General features: G+C 36.5%; 1 protein-coding gene across 3 annotated transcripts in view; it reads left to right on the top strand.

The window, feature by feature from the left end:
- The window catches only part of IPMK (inositol polyphosphate multikinase), a 28,526-nt gene extending 4,596 nt beyond the window's left edge, over positions 1–23,930 (top strand). Inside the window, exons 2-6 of one of the 3 annotated variants that reach the window (XM_036336785.1) lie at positions 8,494–8,588; positions 13,959–14,055; positions 16,422–16,594; positions 21,048–21,129; positions 23,083–23,930. In XM_036336785.1, coding sequence (XP_036192678.1) covers positions 8,494–8,588; positions 13,959–14,055; positions 16,422–16,594; positions 21,048–21,129; positions 23,083–23,705 — 1,070 coding nt within the window. In that variant the 3' untranslated portion in view covers positions 23,706–23,930. The remainder of the gene's footprint in view (positions 1–8,493; positions 8,589–13,958; positions 14,056–16,421; positions 16,595–21,047; positions 21,130–23,082) is intronic. The other 2 variants (XM_036336786.1, XM_036336787.1) reach the window with 2 other exon arrangements.
- The last annotated feature ends 1,682 nt before the right edge of the window (positions 23,931–25,612 follow it).

Below are 25,612 nucleotides of genomic sequence, written 5' to 3'. Positions count from 1 at the left end.
TTTTTATAACATTGTCATTTTTTAAGAATATAGGCTAGTTATTTATGAGATATTCTTTAATTTGGATTTCTGATGGGTTCTCATGATGAAATTCAGGTAATGCATTTCTGGTTGGAATATTATACAAGTGTATCCTATTTATTTTTAAAACATTTTTTATTGATGTTTAGAGAGAGGAAGGGAGAGGGAGAAAGAGAAACATGATGTGAGAGCGAGGCATCCATCTGCTGTCTCCTGCATGTCCCCTACGTGGGATTGTGCCCGTAATCAGGGCATGTGTCATTGTGGAGAATCAAGCCAGCAACCTTTCTGTGCACAGATCGAGGTCCAACCAACTAAGCCACACCTGCCAGGGCCTAGTGTATCCTCTTTAAGGTATCACATCTGGAGGCTCACAATGTCCATCTGCCCATTATTAATTTTGATCATCTGGCCCAAGTTTGGTCTGGCTTCTCCAGTATATTGTTAATATTTTCCCCCTTTCAACTAATAAGCATCTGTGGGGAAATGTTTTAATTTTAAGATCATGCAGATATCCGGATCCTCATCATACTTTACCCCTAGATTTGGCATCTATTACTGATTCTTGCCTAATAATTTTTCTAGTGGAAAAATTAGTATTTTCTTCTGGTTCTACCACTCCCTCTATGTTAATAATCAGCATTTCATATTGATACTTTCCCTTATACCGAGGGTATGTGGTTGGAAACTCTTAAAAAGTTATTTGGATTAGGGCTTTTGGGGGTTTATTTTTAGCTCCCCCTTCTCTATGGTCATGTTCTTTTGAAGTACAGTTGGATTCATTTGTTTCTGTTTAAACTTAGTTCTTCATGTTTCTGTTTAAACTTAGTTCTTAGTTTATTTAGCTAGATATTTTTGAAAGCCTGTTAAAAAAGCCAAACTTTACATAAAGGTATATCAGAAGTGTCACGCCATTCCCTATCACTGTACCCCATTCCTTAGCATCCCTTGTAGGTAACCAGTTTATTGTGTTTTGATTTTTCATTTCTGTTTTTTGTTACAGAAAGAAGCAGATCTATATAGGTCTTCTCATTTCTCTTTTCAAAACAAAAAACAGTGTGCTATATATATTGTTTTGTATTTTGCTTTTTAAACTTAACAGTATATCCTGGAAGTCACTAATATCAGTTCATGGACAGCTTCCTCATAACTCAGTTGTATTCCATTGTGCACATATACCCCATTCTTTTCAGTCAGTTATCTGGATTTGCTTTTGGACTTTCATGTATTTACTTTCACTGATTTGTTGATCCTAGAAATAATACCTCACTGTCTTGATTCAAGTTGCTTTAGAATAAGTCTTGATGTACTGAAGAGTAGGCATTCCACTTTGTTTTCAAGGTTATCTTGACTTTTTCTGGACCTTTGCATTTCCTTATAGATTTTAAATCAACATATCATTTTTCACAAGAAACGTAGTAAGATTTTGTATCTCCTTTGAATCTACATATTGCTTTTGTATCTGTTTTGAATCTACATATCGTTTTCTGTGGTGTATGATAATGATTTTGCAGAACCATTTAAGACTAACTTCTAAGCATCATGATTCCTTCCCTCTAAATAACTAAGTGTATGTCTCTTTTAAGAAAAGAATGTTTTCTTAATCATGAGACAATTATCAAGTTCAGAATATTCAACATTTGGCTTTTACCATTATCCTATAATATCCGTTTATAGCAATTTACCCCCATCCAGGATCACACATTGCACTTAGTTGTTATGACTCCATAGGCATTTGGAGCAGTTTTTTATCTTTTCTTTATTTTTCATAACCATGAAATAGTTGAACAGTATAGGCATATGGGTTTTTATTTTATTTTTTTAAAATATATTTTATTGATTATTTTGCAGAGAGGAAGGTAGAGGGATAGAGAGTTAGAAACATCGATAAGAGAGAAACATCAATCAGCTGCCTCCTGCACACCCCCCACTGGGGATGTACCCGAAACCAAGGTACATGCCCTTGACCAGAATTGAACCCGGGACCCTTGAGAGTTCACAGGCTGACGCTCTATCCACTGAGCCAAACCGGTTAGGGCGCATATGGGTTTTTAGAATATCCTATAAGTTAAGTTTGTCAGGCTGTTGTCTCATGATTGGATTCAGATAAATGCATTTTTGATAAAATATATATTAGTTATGTTGTATGTATTCTTGGACCATCATAAGACACAGAATGTCAGTTGCATTACTGGATGTAACTTTGATTTCCTGCGTAAGTGTTGTCTGCCATATTTTCCACTGTAAAGTTTTCATTTTTCCTATTGTAATGGAGTAATTATTTAGAGGAATATTTTGAGACTGTTAAATATCCTGTTCCTAATCAAAGTTTTCACCCAGTGTTAAAAGCATCCATTGACAATATCTGACCAACTTACTTATTGCTATGATAGTTGCAAAATGGTAATATTCAGTCATTCCTGTTACATTTGTTAGTTGGTATTTTCCTTTAGTTTCCCTTGTCTCCTCTTTCTTTTTTCTACTTCCTTCTTTCCTTCCTTCCTTCCTGCCTTCCTTCCTTCCTCCCCTCCCCCCCTCTTTTTCATTCATTCATTCATTCATTCATTCATTCATTCATTATTAGGTTTGACTAATAGTCTTTTCAAACTTCCATGGATAGATCTTAGTCCAGCCGTGGGCAAACTACGGCCTGCAGGCCAGATCCGGGCCGTTTGAAATGAATAAAACTAAAAAAAAAAAAAAAGACCGTACCCTTTTATGTAATGATGTTTACTTTGAATTTATATTAGGTCCCACAAACACTCCATCCATGCTTTTGTTCCGGCCCTCCGGTCCAGTTTAAGAACCCATTGTGGCCCTCGAGTCAAAAAGTTTGCCCACCCCTGTTTTAGTCATTATTGTTGCTGCTCATTTTGATGCTCATGTTGTCCCAGATTTGGGCAGTGGGAGCTTTCTCAAGCTGGCTCCTGTGTCTTTTAAACATTTCCCCTTTTTTTTTTCTTTGAAAGCATTTTCTCACTTTCTGCCATAATAAGATGTTTGATGTTCATCTTATACTTTCCCTGTCCCAGCCCTGGAATGAGCCAATTTTTCTTCAAGAAATCTGGTTCCTTTAGGGGTAAATGGTGTTTAAAACTAAGATCGAGCACTGGGTATATCATTGCTCCTTGTGTGTAGTTGCTGTTTGTCTTCTCAGCAGATTGGACTAAGAAGTATATAATTTTGTATTCTTAAAAATTTGAGTTTATATTTACCTATAATTTAAAGCTAATACTGCAGGGTTCTTCTTTGCTTCTTCTGTATTTGTGTCTCCTTTTTTTCTCATTGAGACTCCTGTCTCCTCAAAACATCAACATACTTACTAATTTTGAAATATTTAAATGAACCTTGCATTCCTGGAATAAAGTCCACATGGTCATGATAAATTACCCTGTATATATTGCTGGATTAGGTTTACTAATGTTTTATTAAAGATTTCTGTGACTATGTTCATTTGAGAGAATGGTCTGTAATTTTTTTTAAGCCTTTGTTGGGGTTTTAAAAAATCAAGAATATGTTGGCTTCACAAAATATGTGGGGAATTGTTTACTATTTTTCTGTTTTTCTGAACAAATTTGGTAAGATTGGTATTATTTTTTTTCTAAATGTTTGATAGAATTTATTAGTGAAGTATTTCAGCCTATGATTGCCTCCGGATATTTAAAATTTTGAATTCAGTGTTTTTTGTAGACATGGGTCAACTCAGATTTTCCATTTCTTCTTGTGTCAATTTTAATAATTAGTCTCTAAAGGAAAGTATTCATTTCGCCTAAGTTGTTGGGTTTATTGGTGTGAAGTTCATAATTCTCTTATGCTTTTAATGGTTGTAGGATTTGTACTGTTATCTTTTATTTATTCCTGGTAATGGGAATTTATGTTTGCTTTTTCTTTTCTTGATCTGTCTAGGTAGAGGTTTATCAGAGAACCTTTTAGTTTCATTGGCATTTCTCCATTGTCCTTATTTATTTATTTATTTATTTTGGCTCCCGTCTTTCCAGTTATTTGGGGTCAATATGTTCTTTTTCCAGCATTTTAGGTTGGAACCATTAAAAAACTTTTTTTTGTAAAAAATATATTTTTATTGATTTCAGAGAGAGGAAGGGAGAGGGAGAGAGAGGTAGAAACATCAATGATGAGAGAGAATCATTGATTGGCTGTTTCCTGAATGCCGAGCCCGAACCCCAGGCAAGTGCCCCGACCGGGAATTGGGAATCGAACCACAACCGCCTGGTTCCTAGGTCAAGGCTCAGCCACTGAGTCATGCCGTCCAGGCTGGAACCTTCTTTTTACTTTTCTAATACAAGCATTTAAAATGACACATTTTCCACTAAGCACTAAGCAGTATTTTTTAGCTGCATTACACAAATTTTGATATGTTTAGTTTTCATTATCATTTAGCAAAAAATATTTTCTAATATTTATCCCTTCTGAATTTTGATTCATGGATTAAATAGAAGTGTATTTACCTTTATTCTATTTGGTATTTTCCCAAATATGTTATTGTTATTTCCATTATGGTCAGAGAATAATCTCTATGTGATTTTAATTCCTTTCGATTTTATCGTCCAGCATGTGGTAAGTCTTGGTAGATGTTCCATTTGTCCAGGAAAAAACATATAATCTGTTCTATGTAGCATTCTTTGTCAGTATGGCCAAGTTGTCTGATACTGCTGTTCATGTTTTAGGGAAGAGGGGGTGGAATTCTAATGATAGTTTTCTCAGACTGATATTCCACAGATTTTGTGGGTACTTTCTCCTGATTGTTTTCTACTTTCTTTCTTTTTTTTCCTTCTTGTGTTTCAATTTGAGTAGTTTCTGTTAACCTGTCATTAAATTCACTGATTCCTTCCTCTGCTACTTTGTGTCTACTGATGAGCCCATAGAAAGCATTTTTGCCTCTGTTATATGTCTTTTATTACTAATACTCTATTTACTCAAAATTCCTCTCTACTGAAATTCCTTATCTTTTCATGCATCTGTCTACTACCTTTTCTGTTATAACCTTTAACATATTAGTTATGGTTATTTTAAGCTTCTTTGATAATTACAACATCAGTGTCACCTCAAACTGTTCTATTTGTTGCATTATCTTTTGACAGTGATTTTTTACCCTTGCTTTTTCATTTGTCTTATCATTTTTTTATTAAATTCTAGACATTATGTGTAGGATTTAAACAACTTATGCAAACAGTATTTTTGCCTGAAATTAAAATATCTGTTCTGCTAGACTATTAATGTTGGTGATTGAACCAGTTTAGTCAGTAGAAACAAGTTTGAATTTTGTAGTTGTTATGGTTACATTCTGTTATGGACTGAATGTTGTGTTCCCTAAAATTCATATGATAAAAAAACAACAACCCCCAATACGATTGTATTTGGAGATAGGGCTTTAACGGAGGTAATTAAGATTAATGAGGTCACAAGGGTGGAGGCATGATCGAGTGGGATTCTTATTCTTATAAAAAGAGACATGAGAGAGTGTTTTCTCTCTCACTCTCACCCTCTTCCCTGCCCCCCTCCCACTCCTCCTCTCCCTCATTCCCTTCTCCCCTACAATGTGAGAACAAAGTGAGAAGGCTACAATCCAGGAATACAGCTCTTACCAGGAGCCAAATTGGTTGGCACCTTGAACTGGAACTTTTAGCCTCTAGAACTGTGAGAAAATAAATATTTGCTGTTTAAACCGTATGTCCATGGTATTTTGTTATGGAAGCCTGAGCAGACTAATACACTTTCAGTGCTCTGTGGGCTTGAAATTCCTCTGTTATCCTATACCAATTTGTGCACCACTGGGGTCCCTTGGCCTGGCCTGTAGGATCGGGCTGAAACCGGCTCTCTGACATCCCCCAAGAGGTCCCAGATTGTGAGGGGGCACAGGCCAGGTGCACGATCGGGGTCGGGGAGGGACCACAGGAGGGCTCCAGGGCATGTCTGGCCTGCCTCGCTCAGTCCTTACCCCAACAGCAAGCTAACCTTTACCGGTTGGAGCATCTGCCCCCTGGTGGTCAGTGCACATGATAGCAAGCGATTGAATGGCCTTAGTATATCATTAGCATATTACGCTTTGATTGGTTGAACGGACGACCGGACACTTAGCATATTAGGCTTTTATTATTTAGGATAGTAAAAGGCTAATATGCAAATTGACCAAACAGCATATTACGCTTTGATTGGTTGAATGGAACGACCAGTCACTATGACACGCACTGACCACCAGGGGGCAGATGCTCAATGTAGGGAGCTGCCTCCTGGTAGTCAGTGCACTCCCACAGGGGGAGCGCTGCTCAGCCAGAAGCCCTGAGGCAGGCTCACAGCCTCTCCCACCTCCACGGCAGTGCTAAGGATGTCCAACTGATAGCTTAGGCAGAGAGCGGGCCTAAGCCATCAGTCGGACATCCCCTGAGGGCTCCTGGACTGTGGACTGTGAGAGGGTGCAGGCTGGGCTGAGGGACCCCCCCCCCAAAGTGCATGAATTTTGTGCACCGGGCCTCTAGTAATCTTATGTTTAGAGAGGCTGATTTGCCAAAGGATTTTTTTCCCCCCCAGTATTCCTGTTTAACTCTTTGCTTTAGATCTTTTTTACAATTTCTGTTTCTCTCCTGAACACAATTAGTGTTTCCCAATCGATGAAATACCTCATCTATTCAGCATTTATAGTCATTTTTTCCTATAACTTTTTTACATGTTTATAATCATTTTAACATCTTTGCTGATTAAAATTACTTGGTCATCTGTCAACTTCTGTGTTTGTCAGTTGACTTTGTTTTCTCTTGATTATGCATCACGTTTTATTGATTTTTTTTTATTGGATTTTTTCACATTTTATTTAAAGAACAGCAGGGAATTTTTTTTTCCCACATAGAGTATAAGTCCTTTCCTCTGTTAAGGTAAGAGGCTGATAAGCCATATTCTTCCTAGAATTTAGTTAAGCTGATGCTGGGCTACAGTCTTAGATTTAGTATTTCTGTTATTGGCTCAGTCTCTCCTCTCCCCTCCACCCCCACCCCTTTTAAAATCTTGATACTTTTTCAGGTGGGAGGGATTTGTCTGCAGTTTAAAATACTGTTGGTTTATTTTTGGATTCTGGAATTCATTCAAGGGCGAATGCCTGGGATTACCATATTCTCTTACATGGCTACTTTTTCTGAAAAATTAGATGGGGTGTGTTGCAGAATGAGTAGTGTGGGAGAGTTGCTGGACCAAGCAATCTGTTAGAACTATTGTCTCTAATCCAGCCTGCTACCACACATTGTTGTGTATAGTCAAGCTGATTTTTGCTTGCCTGTCAAAATGTGTTCAATGGCAGGTGCACCTGTATGTAGACTAGGTGCCTGTCCCAAGGAAGAGAAGCTGCCATGGTTCTCTCATTTCTGAATGCTCCATGTTTGCCACCTTCTGGAAATTGAGTTCATCAAGGTTTCTTTTTATCTTTCACTCTTCATTGGCTCATAGAAAATGTCTCTCAATCATGGGAGTGAAGGTCTTTCTTGTTCTACATATCCTAACCTTCAGAATTAGACTTTCTCTTCACTAATTTTCAGTTATATTAGACTATTTCTTAAAATCTCCAGGTCCTTTGACTGCTTACCAAACAATCTTATCCACATGGGTTTATATTTACCTATTCTATATCCAGGTATTAAAACAACTTAATTACTGCAATCTTAAATTGAAACTCTCTGCTTCTGTTGATTAATTTTTGCATTTTTATTATGATTAAAAATTCCTGACACTTGGCAACAGCAATAGAAATTAAGTGGCATATTTTATCAAAGTTTTAAATAGATTTATTTGGACTTGGTATTATATTCTAACTAACATGATTTCATGAAAACTCAATATATGAACATTTAAGATTTTAACATACTTTTGGGAATGAGTCTTCATGGTATAGGGACAGGGCCAGTGCTAGGACATGACTTTAGAAAAAGGCTCCTTATTTGAGTGGGCTGATTATAAAAAGGTGCCCCTTCCTGCTTCTGACTTGGTGCCCCACTTTCCCGTTGGCTAGATGCCCTCATTCTATCTTTGCAACTATACACAGTACATCTGAATCAAGAAAAAAAAATGTGCTTTCTTATAACAGATGAGAGAAACTTATAAGAAATTACAAAGTAGACGATTGATATTGGTCCACCGTTAACATTTTTTTCTCTATAAAAGTGAGATTGATTTTTGCTACTGCTTTTAACTTGCTTCTTGCTTAACTATAAATTAACATCTCCTGGAAAGTCTGAAGGAGCTATAAGGGAATAGTTGTGGAGACAATAAAACCAAGCTATTTAAAATTTGTGTTCTGGTGCTTTGCATAGAACAAGCACTGAAACATGTTGGTTGAATGTTAAAATTTCCTTTAAATTTATGAAAGTCGTTTACCTCTAACTTCAGGAACAAATCTAAATCTATTCTAGGATGCAAGATACACTATTACGAAAGCATTAAGAAATACAGCATCTAATTTTTGTTCTATAGGTATCTTGCAACATCCAGATGGCACAGTTTTGAAACAGCTACAGCCACCTCCAAGGGGCCCAAGAGAGTTAGAATTCTATAATATGGTAAGTGAGGTAAGATTTGTTTGTTGTATTCATAGTGGTTTTCAGTTTTCTGGTGGTGACTTAGTAAGAAATATATTTGATAGCATGTCTTAGTATAATGTGTGTGTGACTGAAACAAAAGCTTAATGAAATATAACACTTACCTTTACTGATCCAGCTTAGTATTTTCTATTCCGATCCACTAAATTGATTTTTATTAATGGGTTGTGACCTACATTTTGAAAAACACCTGAGAGACTGTTTATATTTCTCAGAAATGCTGAGTTTAAATGTTTTCACGATAGGATTTCTTAGCCTAGTGCTGATGTGCACTGTAAATCTCCAAAGCAGGGTGGTAAGGGACAGACTTAACATCTAATGAACCATATGACTAGGAGCACCACCTCTGTCTAGTTACAAAACATTTTCATCACCCAGAGAAAACCCTATAACTCTGAAGGCATGATGCTTTGTTCCTCCCTCCTCCCAATCCCTGGCAACCACCAGTCTGTTTATACAATAGGTGACCTTTTGTGTCTGGTTTCTTTATGGTCTCATATTTTTAAGGTGCACCTGTATTATAGTGTGCATTAGTACTGTGTTCCTGTTTATGGCTGAGTAATATTCCGTTACACTTACCACATTTTGTGCTTTTGGTGTCACTTATCCATTGATGTACCTTTGGGCTGTTTCTACGTTTTGGCCTTTGTAAGTAGAGCTTCTATGAACATTCATGTACAAATATTTGTTTGAGTACCTGTTTCCAGGTTTTTTTTGGTATATATCTAAGACTGGAATTGCTGGGTCATATGATAATTCTACATTTAGCTTTTTGAGGAACTGTCCAATGTTTAACAAAGTGGCTGCACCATTTGACATTTCCATAGCAATGTATGAGGGTTCTAATTTCTCTACATCCTCACCAGCACTTCTTAGTTTTCTTTCTTAAGGGCCATCCAAGTGAGTGTGAAGTGTTGTTACCTCATTGTGGTATATTTTAATTGCATTTCCTTAATGGCTAATGATGTTGGTCATCTTTTCATGTGCTTACTGACCATGTCTAAATCCTCTCTGGAGTAATGTCTGTTTAGATCCTTTGTTCATTTCTTCATTGGGATGTCTTTTATTTAGTCACTAGAGGCCTGATGTGCAAAATTCGTGCAAGGGGCTTGGCCCTTGCAGCCCCTGCTTCGACCAGGTCGTTTGGCTGTCCGGTCTAATTAGCATATTATGCTTTTATTATTGTAAATAGAAGTTCTTTACATATTCTAGATACAAGTCCCTTGTCAGATATATGATTTACAAATATATTCTCCCATTCTTTGGGTTGTCTTTTCACTTTTTTCATAGTATTCTTCAAAGCTTAAAATTTTTAAGTATTGAAATTCAGTGTATCTTTTTTCGTTTTTTTTTTTGTCTTGTGCTTTTGGTGTCATATCTAAAGTTATATTTTCTTCTAAATGCTATGATGTTAGCTCTTAAGTTTAGGTACAAGTAAAAAGATACAAGCTAAAGTTAAAAAACAAGTACTGTTATACATGCTTTACCATTATTAACTCATTTAACCCTCACAACTACCTATGAGATAGGTACTCTTAGCTTCATTTTATACATGTGTACATTAAGGCATGATTAGTTTAAATAATTTGATCATGATCATGCTAAAGTAAATGGTGGTCCCAGGATTTGAATGTAGGCAGTCTAAGTTCTAGGATATATGTTTTTAGCTGTTACATAATGTCTATTTTTTGAAGAAAGTATTTTATATTTACTCGGTAAAAGTCTTGTATGTAATTTGTTGGATTTATTCTAGGTACCTTATTTTTTGTTTCAGTTGTAAATGGTAGTTCTTGAATTAAGTGGTCCAATGATTACTAATATATAAGAATAAAATAGATATTTATCTAGTGTTCTTTGTCTAGTAATCTTGGTGAATTCTTTTTAACTCATATTTATCTGAGATTCCCTAACAATTTCAATTGTTTTCTCTATAGATAATTATATATTTTGTGATTGGAAGTTTTGTTTGTCCTTTTTGAATCCGTATACTTCTGTCAAGGACTTCCATTTCAAGGCTCAATAGAAGCAATGATGGGGGTATCTTCCTCTCATATAACAAAAGTGCTTTTAACATTTCCCTGTTAAAATATGTCTTCTTTCTAAAGTTTTGGTAGATACTTCTTCCTAGGTTAAGGAAATTGCCTTTTGTGTGAGTCAAGGTTCTGACAAGAGATAAATTATGTATTCTGTCAGTTTAATAAAGGGATTGTTTACCTAGGCGTGGTCAGAGTTAAGATAATGCTATAGCATCCCTGGGCCTCTAAGGGCAAGGAGAGGGAGTGGTTACCGGAACCCAGGGAAGGTAACTTTATGAGAAGGTTTGAACTGATGAGGGAACTAGAGAAGTAAATAATCCAACCTCAACTGTCTCCCACTAGTAAGAGAATGACCAGAGGGCAAGGGATCCCACTGATGCAGTTGATTCAGGTCAGCTCCTTGGGAAGAAAATTGTGGAGGTGGAAAGGGAAAATATATAGCATCCTTTCCATTTTTATTTCAGGAAACAATTTAAAGTATGATATGAATAGATATTGAATATTTTTGAACTACCTTTTCTGTATCTATTGAAATTAGCATGATTTTCCTCCTTTAGTCTACTAATGTCATAAATGCCGTTATAGCTATCTAATACTATATCACCTTTCATTTTTTGAAATGAAACCTACTATAATGTCTTTTTTATTTTTAATAATATGAATTACCGAATATTGTTTGCTAGTGTTTTATTTCAGATTTTTCCCAGCCATGCTCATAAATGAGATTGAATTATTATTTTCTTTAAATTTTGTCTTTGGTTGATTCCAAATTCTTTTAGCTGGATAAAATGAGTTGAGGAGCATTTCTTATTGTATTTTGAGGAAGAATTTTTCACATAAAAGATTTTGTTTCTTAAAGGCTTGATAGAACTTACCTATAAATTTATCAGAGCCTTTTGCCTATCTCTGTTTCGTGTGTGTGTGTGTGTGTGTGTGTGTGTGTGTGTGTGTGTGTGTGTATCAGAGAAAAAGGGAGAGGGAGAGAAACATTAATGATGAGAGAGAGTCATCCATTGGCTACTGCCTGTATACCCCCTCCCGGGGATCGAGCCTGAAGCCCAGGCAAGTGCCCTGATTGGGAATCATGAGAATCGAACTGTGACCTCCTGGTTCATAGGTCGATGCTCAACCGCTGAGCCACGCATGCTGGGAATGCCTGTCTCTGTTTCTCTTTCTTCCTTTCCTCCTTTCCATCCTTCTTCTTTTTTCAATCCTCATCTGAGGATATCTTTTCCCGTTGATCTTTAGAGAGAGAGGAAGGTGGGGGGGAGAGCGAGAGAGAGAGATGTGAGAGACACATGTGCCTGTACGGGAATGGGGGATTGAACCTGCAACCCCAGTATGTGCCCTTGACCAGGAATCGAACCAGCGTCGTCTTGGTGCATGGTTTGACAGTCAACCACTGAGCCACACTGGCCAGGCATTTTCCATCCTTCTTTTTCCCTTTTATTCTTTTCTTTGTTCCTGGAAAGGGGCATTTTTTTTTTAATGTATTTTATTGATTTTTTACAGAGAGGAAGGGAGAGGGATAGAGAGTTAGAAACATCAATGAGAGAGAAACATCAAACAGCTGCCTCCTGCACACCCCCTAGTGGGGATGTGCCCGAAACCAAGGTACATGCCCCTGACCTTAATCGAACCTGGGACCCTTCAGTCTGCAGGCCGACGCTCTATCCACTGAGCCAAACCAGTTAGGGCAAGGGGCATATTTTTAACCATAGTGGAGTCTTTCTCTGAGCTCTGTTTGGCTCTCAGTAAAGCAGACCCATATCTCTTTCCCTCCTCTATGGAGAGGACAATGTGGATTAAGCTGAAAAATTACCTACTAAAAGTGAGAAAGGGATTAAACCAGGGGTGGGCAAACTTTTTGACTCGAGGGCCACAATGGGTTCTTAAACTGGACCAGAGGGCCGGAACAAAAGCATGGATGGAGTGTTTGTGTGAACTAATACATGTTAACACTGCTGCTGGTGAAGGAGCGGAGGGGAGAGCAAGAGAACCCTCTGCTCTTTCGGCTCCGCGGGCCGGATAGAACAGCCGAACGGGCCGGATCCAGCCCGCGGGCCGTAGTTTGCCCACGGCTGGATTAGACTACTGCTTGAGAACTGTGGAATTATTTTGAGTGTTTTACAAATGGTTGCCTCATCAACAACAAAAAAAGTACTTACAAAGTGTGTATACCACAACATACTTGTAAAAACACTTTGCATTGTGCTCACATTCCCTTAAATGTTCCCAAAGATGCTCAGCTACTAAGGAGAGGCAGAGACAGCTTGGCGAAAAAGATAAGGGTGAGGGGCGTGGGAGGCTGTGGAAGGAGAAAGCAGCCTTCCAGTTAAACATCAGCCCTCAGTTTAAAGGTCAGTTGTGCACATGCAGACCCCTGGATGTTTATTGGAATTATGCTTAATCCCTGGATGCCCTGGCCTAGAGTACCATGTAAACATGTGTCCTCCCAAGATTACTCGCCCTACTGATTGTATCTAAAGATAAAAATTCCAATAAAGGCCTAACGAGGCGGGCAATAGAGGCGGCCTGGCTTTTCAGCTGGGGGTCTGCATAAGCGCAGGCTTGTTTGGGAAGGTCAAGGAATAATTAGGGGCACTGCCTTCGACACTCCCTTGTCTCCCCTAAGTCAGAATTCCACACACTTCCCTTTTATCAGCGTGTCCTCCTTACAAACTTTCCAACCAAGTCTCATGCTTCCCAACATCTAGACATGTCTAATATTTTCTAGAATTATTACTGCTTATATATCAACAAATTAAGTGAGCAATGATTAGAATTACGTTGAGGTGAAGGATATTTTTTTTAAAAAGGTAAAACCACAATTTCCTTACAGATATCAAATATGTACGTGTTAAAGATTTTGTTAAACTTATTATTTAATGAGGGAACTAGGCAGATGTTAAAACTGGTTCAAAAAAAAGTCAAAGAAGCACACATTTATATGAAATAAAGGGAAGTTGAAATGAATTTAGGAATGTTCACTAAACTCCCACCTTCCATGAAAGTTCTGAGAACCTTCCCTGGCCAGAATTTATTTGTAAGAATTATTTTGCATCTGCTAAGGGTTATCTACAGCTTATTTTGTTGTAAAATAGTTCAAGGACAGTGAAAGGCTAGAATTAGATAACCTAAACAATACATAATTTTTCACTGGAAACACAGTGTACTCTTTTTTTTGCTTATTCAAAATTTTAGATATATTATGATAAACAGTATTATTTTATTTGAGAAAAGTGTAGGGCACTTGTAAAACAGTATAAGAAACTAATATGCAAGTTCTCTTTCTCTCTTTCAGGTTTATGCTGCTGATTGTACCGATGGTGTTCTTTTAGAGCTACGAAAATATTTGCCAAAATATTACGGCATCTGGTCACCTCCCACTGCACCAAATGGTAAGTTTTTAGATAAAAACTTTTATTCTTAATTCAGGAGAGTGGTTTTATAAAAGGTTTATATAAAAGTGAGCCTAGTGTTATAAACACTGAATACATGTGTGATTTTTTTTCTAATAATTCTCTACTTCATTAAAAAAACTTATTAATACTTTTGCTCTTCACAACCAGTTTCTTAAATGGTATATACAAATTAATGATCAGTCTGTTATAATTGAATGAAAATATATATGCTAGTACTTAATACTGTATTAATTTACAGATGTTCGCTTTTTTGTAATTTCTGGGCAATTTTTTTTTTTTTTTTCATTTTGAATAGGAGAAAACATCAGGAAATATATTTTCCTGTCTCATATCCCACTTCTTCGTCCCACACTTCAGGGCTTTAAATTGCAATATTTAAAAAAATACCAGTAAGTTTTATAGAGGACAAACTGATCTATGTAAGGGCACAACATTTCTCTCAATATTAGTTAATACTTGAAGCAGTATTTGCCACTTCTGGGCCTTTGAGCAGACAGAATTTAATTAAACAAGCAGCTTGACTGTGTAACTATTGAAGAAGGTTGGTGAATGGGGTAAGAGTTTGAAACTTGACTGAGTTTAAGAATAACCCATGGGCTTATTAAAATGCATATTAATAGGCTAAACGCCCAGACATTTTGATTAAGAAGGTTTATGTTGGAGTTCAGTGATGTGCTTGTTAAAAGCGACAAGCTTGCCCTGGCTGGGAGTGTTGGCCTGTGGACTGAAGGGTCCCAGGTTCGATTCCAGTCAAGGGCACATGCCCTGGTTGCGGGCTTGATCCCCAATGGGGGTCGTGCAGGAGGCAGCAGATCAATGATTCTCTCTCATCATTGATGTCTCTCTCTCTCTTTCCCTCTCCCTCTCCCTCTCCCTCTCCCTCTCCCTTCCTCTCTGAAACCAATAAAAAATATATATATATATTTTTTAAAAGCGACAAGCTTTTTTAGTGTAGATAGTACTTGGACTACATTTTGAGAACAGGAAAGAAGGGGGCTCCAGCTAGAGCTTATTCTTTTCCTTAGTTCTTTCTCTTCCTTTGACTTATGGACTGTGTATCAAGTTTCATCAGTAGGGAATCATAGTATTCTCCTGTGAGTATCCTTAGTTAGGTAATACTAAATCAGTGGTTCCCCTGGGTATTTAGGATTTGCCTATATTTCAGTTGTATGGGAGTGGGGAAAAGTAGCCTAGGCTCTTTCTCCTCCCCCCCCTTTTTGTCCCCCCCTTCCTTCCTTCTTGTCTATTAGTCCCAAATGTATATGTTTCTGATTCAGATCAGCATGTTGCTTAAATTATTATTTCACAAGTCATTGTGATTATAGAGATTTCCATTGTAATGTAAGATACCTAGATTTCAATGAATTTTGCTACTGATTAATGTTTAACTTAGAACATTATTTAATCACTAGTGGCCTGGTGCACAAAATTCGTGCACATTAAAAGGGAATTAATTAGAGGAAATATTTTAATATTGCTCTTTGCCCTTTCTCTATAATAGAAGTGTCAGAGATGAAAGAAAATTAGTAACATGTATATGAAAATCTCCCTCCTGTCAGAGTCTGGGGCGTGCCGCGAGACCCAGAGTCAAGTCCCCATCCACCGGCGCGTGTCTCAAAATCACGTGAGACCCAGACCTGGCCGACCCCACGCCCATCAAGCCCGGGGGGGGGGGGGGGGGGGGCACGGCCTCAGGTCCCCTGGCTGGAGGGTGTGATGACCATTTGCATATTAGCTCTTTATTATATAGGATTATTCCTCAAGAATGTGACTTCTAAAGATTAACAAAGGTTGTTGAGGATGGTGTTAAATTGGATATCTAGATACTGTAATTGAGTACTCAGTTTTGAAAGATTGTTTAGAAGGGGTTTTATTGTCTCCACAACTATTTCCTTTATAGTCCTCAGACTTTCTAATAAGTACGTGTAAATGTTTATAGAAATTCTTCGGTAATCCATGAGTGCAGTAATCCATGAGAGAGAAACATCTGTTGGCTGCCTCCTGCACGCCCCCTACTGGGGATTGAGCACAAAATCTGGGCATGTGCCCTGAAGGGACAACACTCAACTAACCAATTGAGCCACACTGGCCAGGGCTCTCATTGTGCCTTTTTAATGTCCTTGGAAACCTTACATCTACTTCATACCTTTTGCTAATGGTTGAATATTATTTAATCACCCTCCTGCAAGTGTTTCTCTGTGATATTTATACTAATTGTTGACTCTGGAGTTGTTTTAACTTTTTTTCTCAGTTTTAAGTTGTCCTCATTTTGTTTCTCCTGGAAGTTATTTGAGTGGTAATATGTTTGTTTATCACTAATTAAAGTTTTTCTTTCATAACAGATTTATACCTAAAACTGGAAGATGTGACCCATAAATTTAATAAGCCCTGTATAATGGATGTAAAGATAGGGCGAAAAAGCTATGATCCTTTTGCCTCATCTGAGAAGATTCAGCAACAGGTCAGCAAGTACCCATTAATGGAAGAGATTGGGTTCTTGGTGCTTGGCATGAGGGTAAGAGTGATTATTAGTATAATACACATATTTTTCTTTATATGTTCTTTTCTTGAAAATTATAGATGTAATTATAATACTAATATATAAGATGATATATTTTGAAATTTGGTTGTCTGCAACTCCCCAATGTGAGCAGATATTTTTATTTTTTGTTCACTGATATATGGTCAGTGTCTGGAATGATTGTGACATATAGTATGTGATTAATAAATAAATAGATGAACCTCAAGAGTCCAACTCTGGTAATTTTGTTTTAAAGAGGTTTTAAAGTGGGAGCTACAAGGGCTCTGGAAATAGAGGTTAGAAGTGTGAAGTTTAAGTTTGATAAATGATTGCTACCTATATAAACATAATGGCGTAGTTTTGAAATTCATCATAAAAGATGATATATGGATCTTTTGAGTTTTAAATAGGAGAGTTAATAAATAGGAAGCATTATAGATGGAAGTTTAGCTGTAATATAAATGACGTGGTAAGTTAATGTTATATTGTTTATGATTTTGCCATGAGGAAAGTACTATGTTTATATATTCAGTAATTTTTCTATATTTTTTAAATGGAAAAGGGAAACTATAATTAGGTCACTGTGGTTTAAAACAGTTGTTTTATTTGCTCATGATTCTGTGGGTTGGCAATTTGAGCTGGCCTCAAGTAGACAGTTCTGCTGATCTCACCCAGGATCCCATGTGTGGCTGCACTCATCTGATGGTTCTGCTGGGGCTAGGTGGTCTACAGTGACCTCACTTATGTGGTGGAGCTTTTCTAACTTTCGGATGGGCCTTTTTCCATGTGGTTTCTCATCCTCCAGGAGGCTAGTTGGAGCTTCTTCATGTGCCACATTCCTAAAAGGCAAGAGTGGGAGCTACAAGGGCTCTGGAAATAGAGGTTAGAAGTGTGAAGTTTAAGTTTGATAAATGATTGCTACCTATATAAACATAATGGCGTAGTTTTGAAATTCATCATAAAAGATGATATATGGATCTTTTGAGTTTTAAATAGGAGAGTTAATAAATAGGAAGCATTATGGATGGATTGTTAATGTGATAATTATAACAGCACAGTTGAATTTGGTATTCTGATCAAAGGAATTGTTGATGCAGTTGTTTCATTTAGAAAATGATAATTAAATGTGGGTATACACGAAAAGGAAAAAGGATTAATGGCATAATGTTAAAACAAACAAGAAATAAACATCCCACAGGAGCAACTATTTAAACATCCGCTGTTTTCAAATCATACCCTCCCACTTTCCTTTTCACTTTTTTCAGAGGACCTTGCCTTCTGCTTCAGAAAAAATGAAAGCCATTAGATAGGATTTCCTTTTCTTTCCTGCCAACAGATGTGCATACCTAACCTACAAGTGCTTTCATTTCCCCTTTATTCCTTTCTCTTACATTGATGAATTTTCTGTCCTAAGGACAGCCCTTTCCTATGCCCTCTGGATCTCATTCCCTTCCACCTTTTTAGGAACCTAATACTATTGATTCTTTCTTGTCTTATATCTTCAACTTCTGTCTCTTTCCTGACACTCTTCCTTTTGTTTTATATATGTTCAGACCACTCTCGATTTTTAAAAAACGACATCATCAAAACCTACCTTTACCTTGCTCTGCTGTCCACCACTGGGTTTAACTTGCCTCCCCTTCACAATCAAAATAGTTATTTCCATTGCCTTACTTCCCACTTAGTATTTTTCAGCCTCCAATCTGGCATTTGCTCTACTATGCCACCAGATCAGCTTTCACTAAGGTCCCTAATGACATCTTCATGTTACTAAATCTAAATGCCATTTTCATTACTAACCTTACTGCACTTTGAAAAGCAGCCTTGAAGGCTGACTACGTTTTCCTGGAGATATTCCTTTTTGTGTCCTTGATATTACACCCTGTCCTGGTGTTTCCAAAGGCTACTTTGCAGTTTTCTTTGCCAGCTAATTTTTCCCCCGTTTATTCTTTAGGTGTTGAGGTATTCCACTCTGTTCCATTTTACTGTCTTTATTTTCTCTTTCTTCCTAAGCAGTGTCCTTTGTTCTTATTGGATCAGTTTCACTTACACTGATACTCCCAAAGGCATATCTGTAGCCTCAGCTTTTTCTTTGATCTCCTAATCTGGATAGCTAGAACCCTACCAGACATTTTACTAGGATGACTTAAAAACATCTAGAACTAATATATAAAAAAGCGATACACTCATCTCGCAACCAACCGCAACAAATCTCAACAAATACTGAGATTATTCCTTATCTCATAAATGGCAGCGCTAGTTTTACACACTGGAAACCTTGTAGTCACCATTACCTCTCAGAGCCATTCTATTGATCTTAATTCCCCAGCATCTCAAATCCCATTATCACCATTATCCTTTTACAGAACCTAGTCTCTTAACTGATCTCTCAAGTTCAGTTTTTCTTTCTTTCAATCTGTTCTCCAGACATTGTAAAACAATCATGGCATTCTCCTATTAAAAACTCTTCAGTGGGATTCCATTGCTTTAGGGTACATATACAAGATAAGTAAAAAAGGCATTGCATGATTTGGCCCTCCTGGGATATGTCATTTTCTATATGAACTTCAGATTGGCTTATATGGTTATAAAAATTACTGGTGTTTTATTATTATTTTATTTTAGTTGTGGATTAATTTAAGTAGAATTGATATCTTTAAATTTTTTATTTTTTTATTGGATTTATTGGGGTAACATCTATATATATAAAAGCCTAAGCGACCGATATGACTGAGTGACTGGAACAACCGGTTGCTATGATGTGCACTGACCACAAGGGGGCAGATGCTCAACGCAGGAGCTGTCCCCTGGTGGTCAGTGTGCTCCCACAGCAAACCTCCCTAGCCGGCCAACCTCTCACAGTCCCTTACCTGGGGCCCCGGGCTGGAACGGGGAACCGGGGTGGGTGGTGGTGGGGCTGGTGGTCAACCTTTCTCGGCCCGCAGGCCCCAGTGACGGTGCAGCAGTGAGAGAAGGAGAAGGGGGAGAGGCGGGGAACCACATGGTGGCAGGGCGCCAAAAGCAGTGTTGACATCTGGCGTCCATTCCTTCCACTCCTGGCCCGGCGACTGTCACCTCCTCTCCCAACCCCACCAGGGCCTTCAGGCCCCAATCGGCCTGGCCCTGATCACTAGCCAGGCCTAGGGACCCCACCCGTGCACGAATTTCGTGCACCGGGCCTCTAGTTGGTTAACAAAATTATAGGTTTTGGATGTACAGTTCTATAATATATCATCTGTATATTGTATTGTGTGTTCCCCAAGTCAAGTCTCCTTCCATTACTATTTATACCTCTCCCACCTTCCCTCACTCTCCTTTCCTCTGATTATTACCATGCTGTTGTCTGTGTCTGAGGGTTTTGGTTTTTTTTTTGCTTTATCCTTTAACCTTTTTCACTCAGCCCCACAACCCACCTCCCCTCTGATAGCTGTTCTGTTCTCTATGAGTCTGTTTTTATTTTGTTGTTTATTTTGTTCATTAGATTCCACATATGAGTGAAATCATATGGTATTTGTCTTTCTCTGGCTTCACTTAGCATAATATGTGAATTCATGATGTCACAAGGATAAGATTTCCTTCCTTTTTTATGGCTGAGTAGTATTTTATCGTGTAAATGTACCACAGCTTTTTTATTCACTCATCCACTGATGGCCACTTGGCCTGCTTCCAAATCTTAGCTATTATAAATAATGCTACAGTGAACATAAGGGTACAAGAATTGATATCTTTTATATTGAGTCTCCCTCTCTGAGACCATGGGTGTGTGTTTGTGTGTCTGTCTTAGGAATTTGTTAAAAATGTCTTTATATAGATTGTACCTTTATTTAGTTTATTTCTCTTTTGTTGCATTTGTAAATGGAGTTTTCCATTATGTTTCTAACCAGTTATTTGTGTATATCAAAGCTCATTTTCTGCTTACTAATTTGTACTCAGTCACCATTTCAAGTTTTTATTAGTTTTTCAGTATATGTCCATTACCTATAAAGAGTAATATTTTATCTCTTCCTTCCCAAATTATTATTCCTCTAAGTTCTTTCTCTTGTCTTATTTGCATTTGCTAGAGGCTATAGAACATTAGACAGTAGTGATGCTAAAAGACATTGTAGTAGAACACATTTTTTAAAAGCTTCTTATATTTTAGGACAGATGCTTTTTTTTTTTATTTCCACTTTAAACTTAAGTTGACGCTGACCTTTGGTGGATTGAGGTAGATAATTTTTCTTATTGGAAATATTCATCTATCCGTTTAAAGAGTTTTCATCGATAGTGGATGTAAATTTATTAAATGCCTTTTTAGAATCTATTGATATAATGACATGATTTTTCCCCCCTTCATTTCATTAGGATGACTCATATGAATAGATCTTTCCACCTTTAACCACTGCTGTGATAAATTCCACACAGTCAAGAAGTATTCATCTTTAATATTCACTGCTTTTTCTGACAGGTTTATCATGTTCATTCTGATAGCTATGAGACACAAAACCAGCACTATGGAAGAAGCTTAACAAAAGAAACTCTAAAGGAAGGTAAGGATTGAATAACCAGATTTCAATGCTTTTATTACTGCATAAATACCAAAATAATTCTAAAATTATTTCAATTTTCTCTTGGAATAATGATTCAATTCACAATAAACTTTTTAAAAAATGAAATTTACATTCACACATAATCTCTGGTTCATCATACACCAAAACCTTAGGTGTATCTTACCTTTTTGTTTGTTTGTTTGTTTGTTTGTTTATTACTTATACTTACTTACTATTCTTAAATAAAAATGAACATCTGTGAACCAACCACCTAGTCCAAGTACTGGAACTAGAGGTTGTCTTTAAATTCATAGTATATAGTCCTGGCTGGTGTGACTCAGCATCAGTTGGTTAAGCATCATCCCATGTACTAAAAGGTTGATGGTTCGATTCCCAGTAAGGGCACATATCCAGGTTTGGTCTCTGGTTGATTAGGGTGTGTGAGGGAGGCAACCAATCGATGTTTCTCTCTCACATCAATGTTTCTCTCCTTCTCCCCTTCTCCCTTCCTCTCTCTGAAATCAATAAAAACACATTTAAAAATCATAGTATATAGGTCTTAGTATGTTAACACTGCTTGTTACCTAAGAGACTTTAAAGTGTGTGTTGTAGCTTGTCATTTTCTATTTAAATTTCTCTTTTATAGTTGAGCTGTGTATATTCTAGAACTACATTATGAATGAACTAGTGGCATGAAGAGTAGTTTAAAGTCTGTTAATATATATACTTGTAAAATATTTATGGACAAAATAAAAACAATGATATCCTAAATTTCTGGAAGTAATAGTCTATTGGAAGTTTATTCTTAGCTCTGCCTAAGGTGGGAAACAGGTTATGTGTAATGTAAAGAGTTTGAAGAAAAATTTTTATTTTATGTGTAAAAAACAGGCATCCATCATGTGATCGTAACAATTAGTATTTGCCTCAGCCAATAGCAAGATAATATGCAGATTGGCTCTTTTTAAAAATAATTAAATATATTTTTATTGATTTCAGAAAGGAAGGGAGAGGGAGAGAGAGATAGAAATATCAATGATGAGAGAGAATCATTGATTGGCTGCCTCCTGCACGCCCTCCACTGGGGATCGAGCCTGCAACCCAGGCTTGTGCCAGGAATCAAACCGTGACCTCCTGGTTCATAGGTCGACACTCAGCCACTTGTGCCCCTGCGGCTGGGCATGCAGATTGGTTCTTTATTAAAATATTTCCCAAGCTAATGTGAATATATTTTTTTTAGCAATTTCTGTCTCAGAGTAGGGGAACAGCTGTTTAAAGGCAAAAATAAAATTGTACATACCCATAAATTTCCAAATATGATAAAATAGGCATGAATAATTTTAAGAGGCATAGATAATCTGATAGGTCAAAGCATTTAAAAGTCTTAATGTGGATAATGTACACAAACTGGAATAGTGCTAATCTCTAATGTTTATCTTGTGGAAAGACTGATTTAATCAATATTACTGAGAACAAAAAATATAGTGCTTGTTATGACTTGGTATTTTGGTAATGGGCTGTTGACACCATTAAAAATGGTTATGATTTGACTCTAGGTTTTAGATGAGCTCTTACATGTGGTTCTGATAAACAAGTAATCTTTCTATAAAATCCCTCAAAATAGCAAATGAAATAAATTTTGGAATACATTCCTTAAGAGAATATATGTAGAGAGAACTAAACTACCAGTCTATCTGTAAGAAATAGTTTTGTTTAAAGGATATTTCACTTTACATAAGTGTAACTTAAATGTTTACCAGCATCTTCACCAGAAATTAAGTTTGAAGTTCAGGTTTCTATGTCAGACTAGAATTCCTCCTAGTTCAGTTTATTGCAAGGGATGATGGGGAAAAAATGATATCTAAGATGAATTTACTTCCCAAGTGGTAGCTGTTTTATGATTACATTATAATTGTAATAATATAGCACAGTGATACTGTATTTTCCTTTCTATAGGAGTTTCCAGGTTTTTTCATAATGGATTCTGCTTAAGAAAAGATGCTGTTGCTGCCAGTATTCAGAAGATTGAGAGAATTCTGCAGTGGTTTGAAAGCCAGAAGCAGCTTAACTTTTATGCAAGTTCATTACTGTTTGTTTATGAAGGTTCATCTCATCCAACTACTACAAAATCAAATGACAGAACTTTGGCAGAAAAGTTTTTGTCCAAAGGACAACTCTCGGACACAGATGTACTGGAGTATAATAATAACTTTCGAGTGTTAAGTTCCACAACAAATGGAAAAATAGAGGCTTCAGTAGGCAAAAGCTTGTCCAAGATGTATGCACGTCACAGAAAAATGTATTCAAGAAAGCATCACAGTCAGACTTCATTGAAAGTTGAAAATATAGAGCAAGACAATGGGTGGAAAAGCTTGTCACAGGAGCATTTAAATGGAAATGTACTTTCCCAACTGGAAAAAGTTTTCTACCATCTTCCCACTGGTTGCCAAGAGATTGCGGAAGTAGAAGTGCGAATGATAGATTTTGCTCATGTTTTCCCTAGCAACACAATAGATGAGGGATATGTTTATGGACTGAAGAATTTAATTACTGTACTTCAGAGTATTTTGGACAATTGAATCCTTTGCTGCAGTCTTTTTAAGGGGTGGGGCAATCATTGTGAAAAGCAGCAGTCAGTATCTCTGCACTTGTAATGCTATGTAAACAATTTGTATTGTGAGTCGGCATTTTATTTGTCTTTACACTTTTGGTAGAAGGGTTAACTTTTTTATAATCTTACTCAGGAAAACTAATTATTTGTTCATTAGAAAACTATGAAGAATAAAGAAACTTTGGAATGTTAAGCAGGGAATGTGGTGGTACATGATTTAAACATCTATTTGGCTCAAGCAAAATGCAAAACATTCAGTCATTAAGAGATTAGTTTTCTGTAGCCAATTTATCATGAAATCTCTGTCCACCCAACTGTGACAATGAGCCATATCTAAACTCTTTACATTATGAGAATATTTTCAAAAATCTAGAAAGCACAGGTTGATGTCCTTAGTATTACTTTTTGAAGTTATTAAAACTGGAGAAAATTCTACTTCAGAAATAAGTACTGTTTAGGTTTTATATTAAAATTTAGACCAGCATATCTAAAGGTGCTTCTTAGTGAAATGATTTTGAATTATTTTATTCCAAAAGCAGATTTTCCCTTTAATTTTTATTTATTACTCATATTTCAACATGTTTATACTTCATGAAAAAGGTAATTGAAACAGACAACAACAACAAAAATCTTGAAATTAAGGGCACTAATAATTATTCTTGCCAGGGCAAGAAGATACAGGTTACTTGGAAGAAACATGTTTTTCTTTTAAAATCTTTCATTTATGGGCAAATTGGAATATATATTTACTATATTGTGAAAAGTGTTATAAACTCTATGCCTTCTTCTCTAACTGCAGCTTCAAAAAGGTGGGTGATTGAAACTTGGTCTTATTTCTCCTTAAAATAACTTGAATTTTTAAAAATTTTATATATTTTTATGTGTCCATTTAGTTAAACAGTAGAGTAAATCTATGTTGCTAAAAATGATGTTTCTCAAAATTCTAATATGCAGTGAAGGACAACATCCAATATTGTGTTATTAAACATACTGTGTAAATTAGTACATCATAGAGAGTGGTGCATATCTAAACCCATGCTTCTGTTTCATTGTTACTCAAAATAGTTTTATATTATGTTCAAGAGAGAAATTATGATTTAATTTTATAGATGGGGGATAATGCTATTTTTCCTGGATAAATTAGAGTCTGTATTATCTGTTTCATATTTACGTTTTTAAAAATAACCAGTTATTATTGAAAACTTTAAAGTTAATTTGCAAATATGTTAGATGTTTATGCTCCCATTGCTTGCATTTTGATTCACTAATAACACATCTAAGTCAGTGATGGCGAACCTATGACACGTGTGTCAGAGGTGACAGGTGAACTCATTTTTTTGGTTGATTTTTCTTTGTTAAATGGTTTTTAAATATATAAAATAAATATCAAAAATATAAATCTTTGTTTTACTATGGTTGCAAATATCAAAAAATTTCTGTATGTGACACGACACCAGAGTTAAGTTAGGGTTTTTCAAAATGCTGACATGCCTAGCTCAAAAGGTTCGCCATCACTGATCTAAGTAGTTAATAGTCTTGCCACATTCTTTGGAAGATGTTTTAGAGCTGTTAGTGTGTCCCAACCCCACACCCCAACCCCCCCCCAATTTCTCCTAAGAATTATAAATTAAATTTTTAAATCCAATAATTTTTTTTAGTATGGAGGAAAGTATCACAATTTTATGTTTATGTCACCTTCCCAAGCCCCTCTGAGGGCACTTTGCAAAATATCTGAGCACAAACAGAAGTACCAAATGCTCTGTGAATTCTAAGTTTAATAAATCTATTAAACACGAATGACTTTGAAATTCATATGCATTTTGTTATAGCAAAATTTGATTGTTTTTAATTTTTTTATTTGTAAGTTTTATATAG

The sequence above is a fragment of the Myotis myotis genome, unplaced genomic scaffold (genome assembly GCF_014108235.1).
Source record: "Myotis myotis isolate mMyoMyo1 unplaced genomic scaffold, mMyoMyo1.p scaffold_m19_p_15, whole genome shotgun sequence".
NCBI lineage: Eukaryota > Metazoa > Chordata > Mammalia > Chiroptera > Vespertilionidae > Myotis > Myotis myotis.
This window is presented reverse-complemented; position numbering and strand designations above follow the sequence as displayed.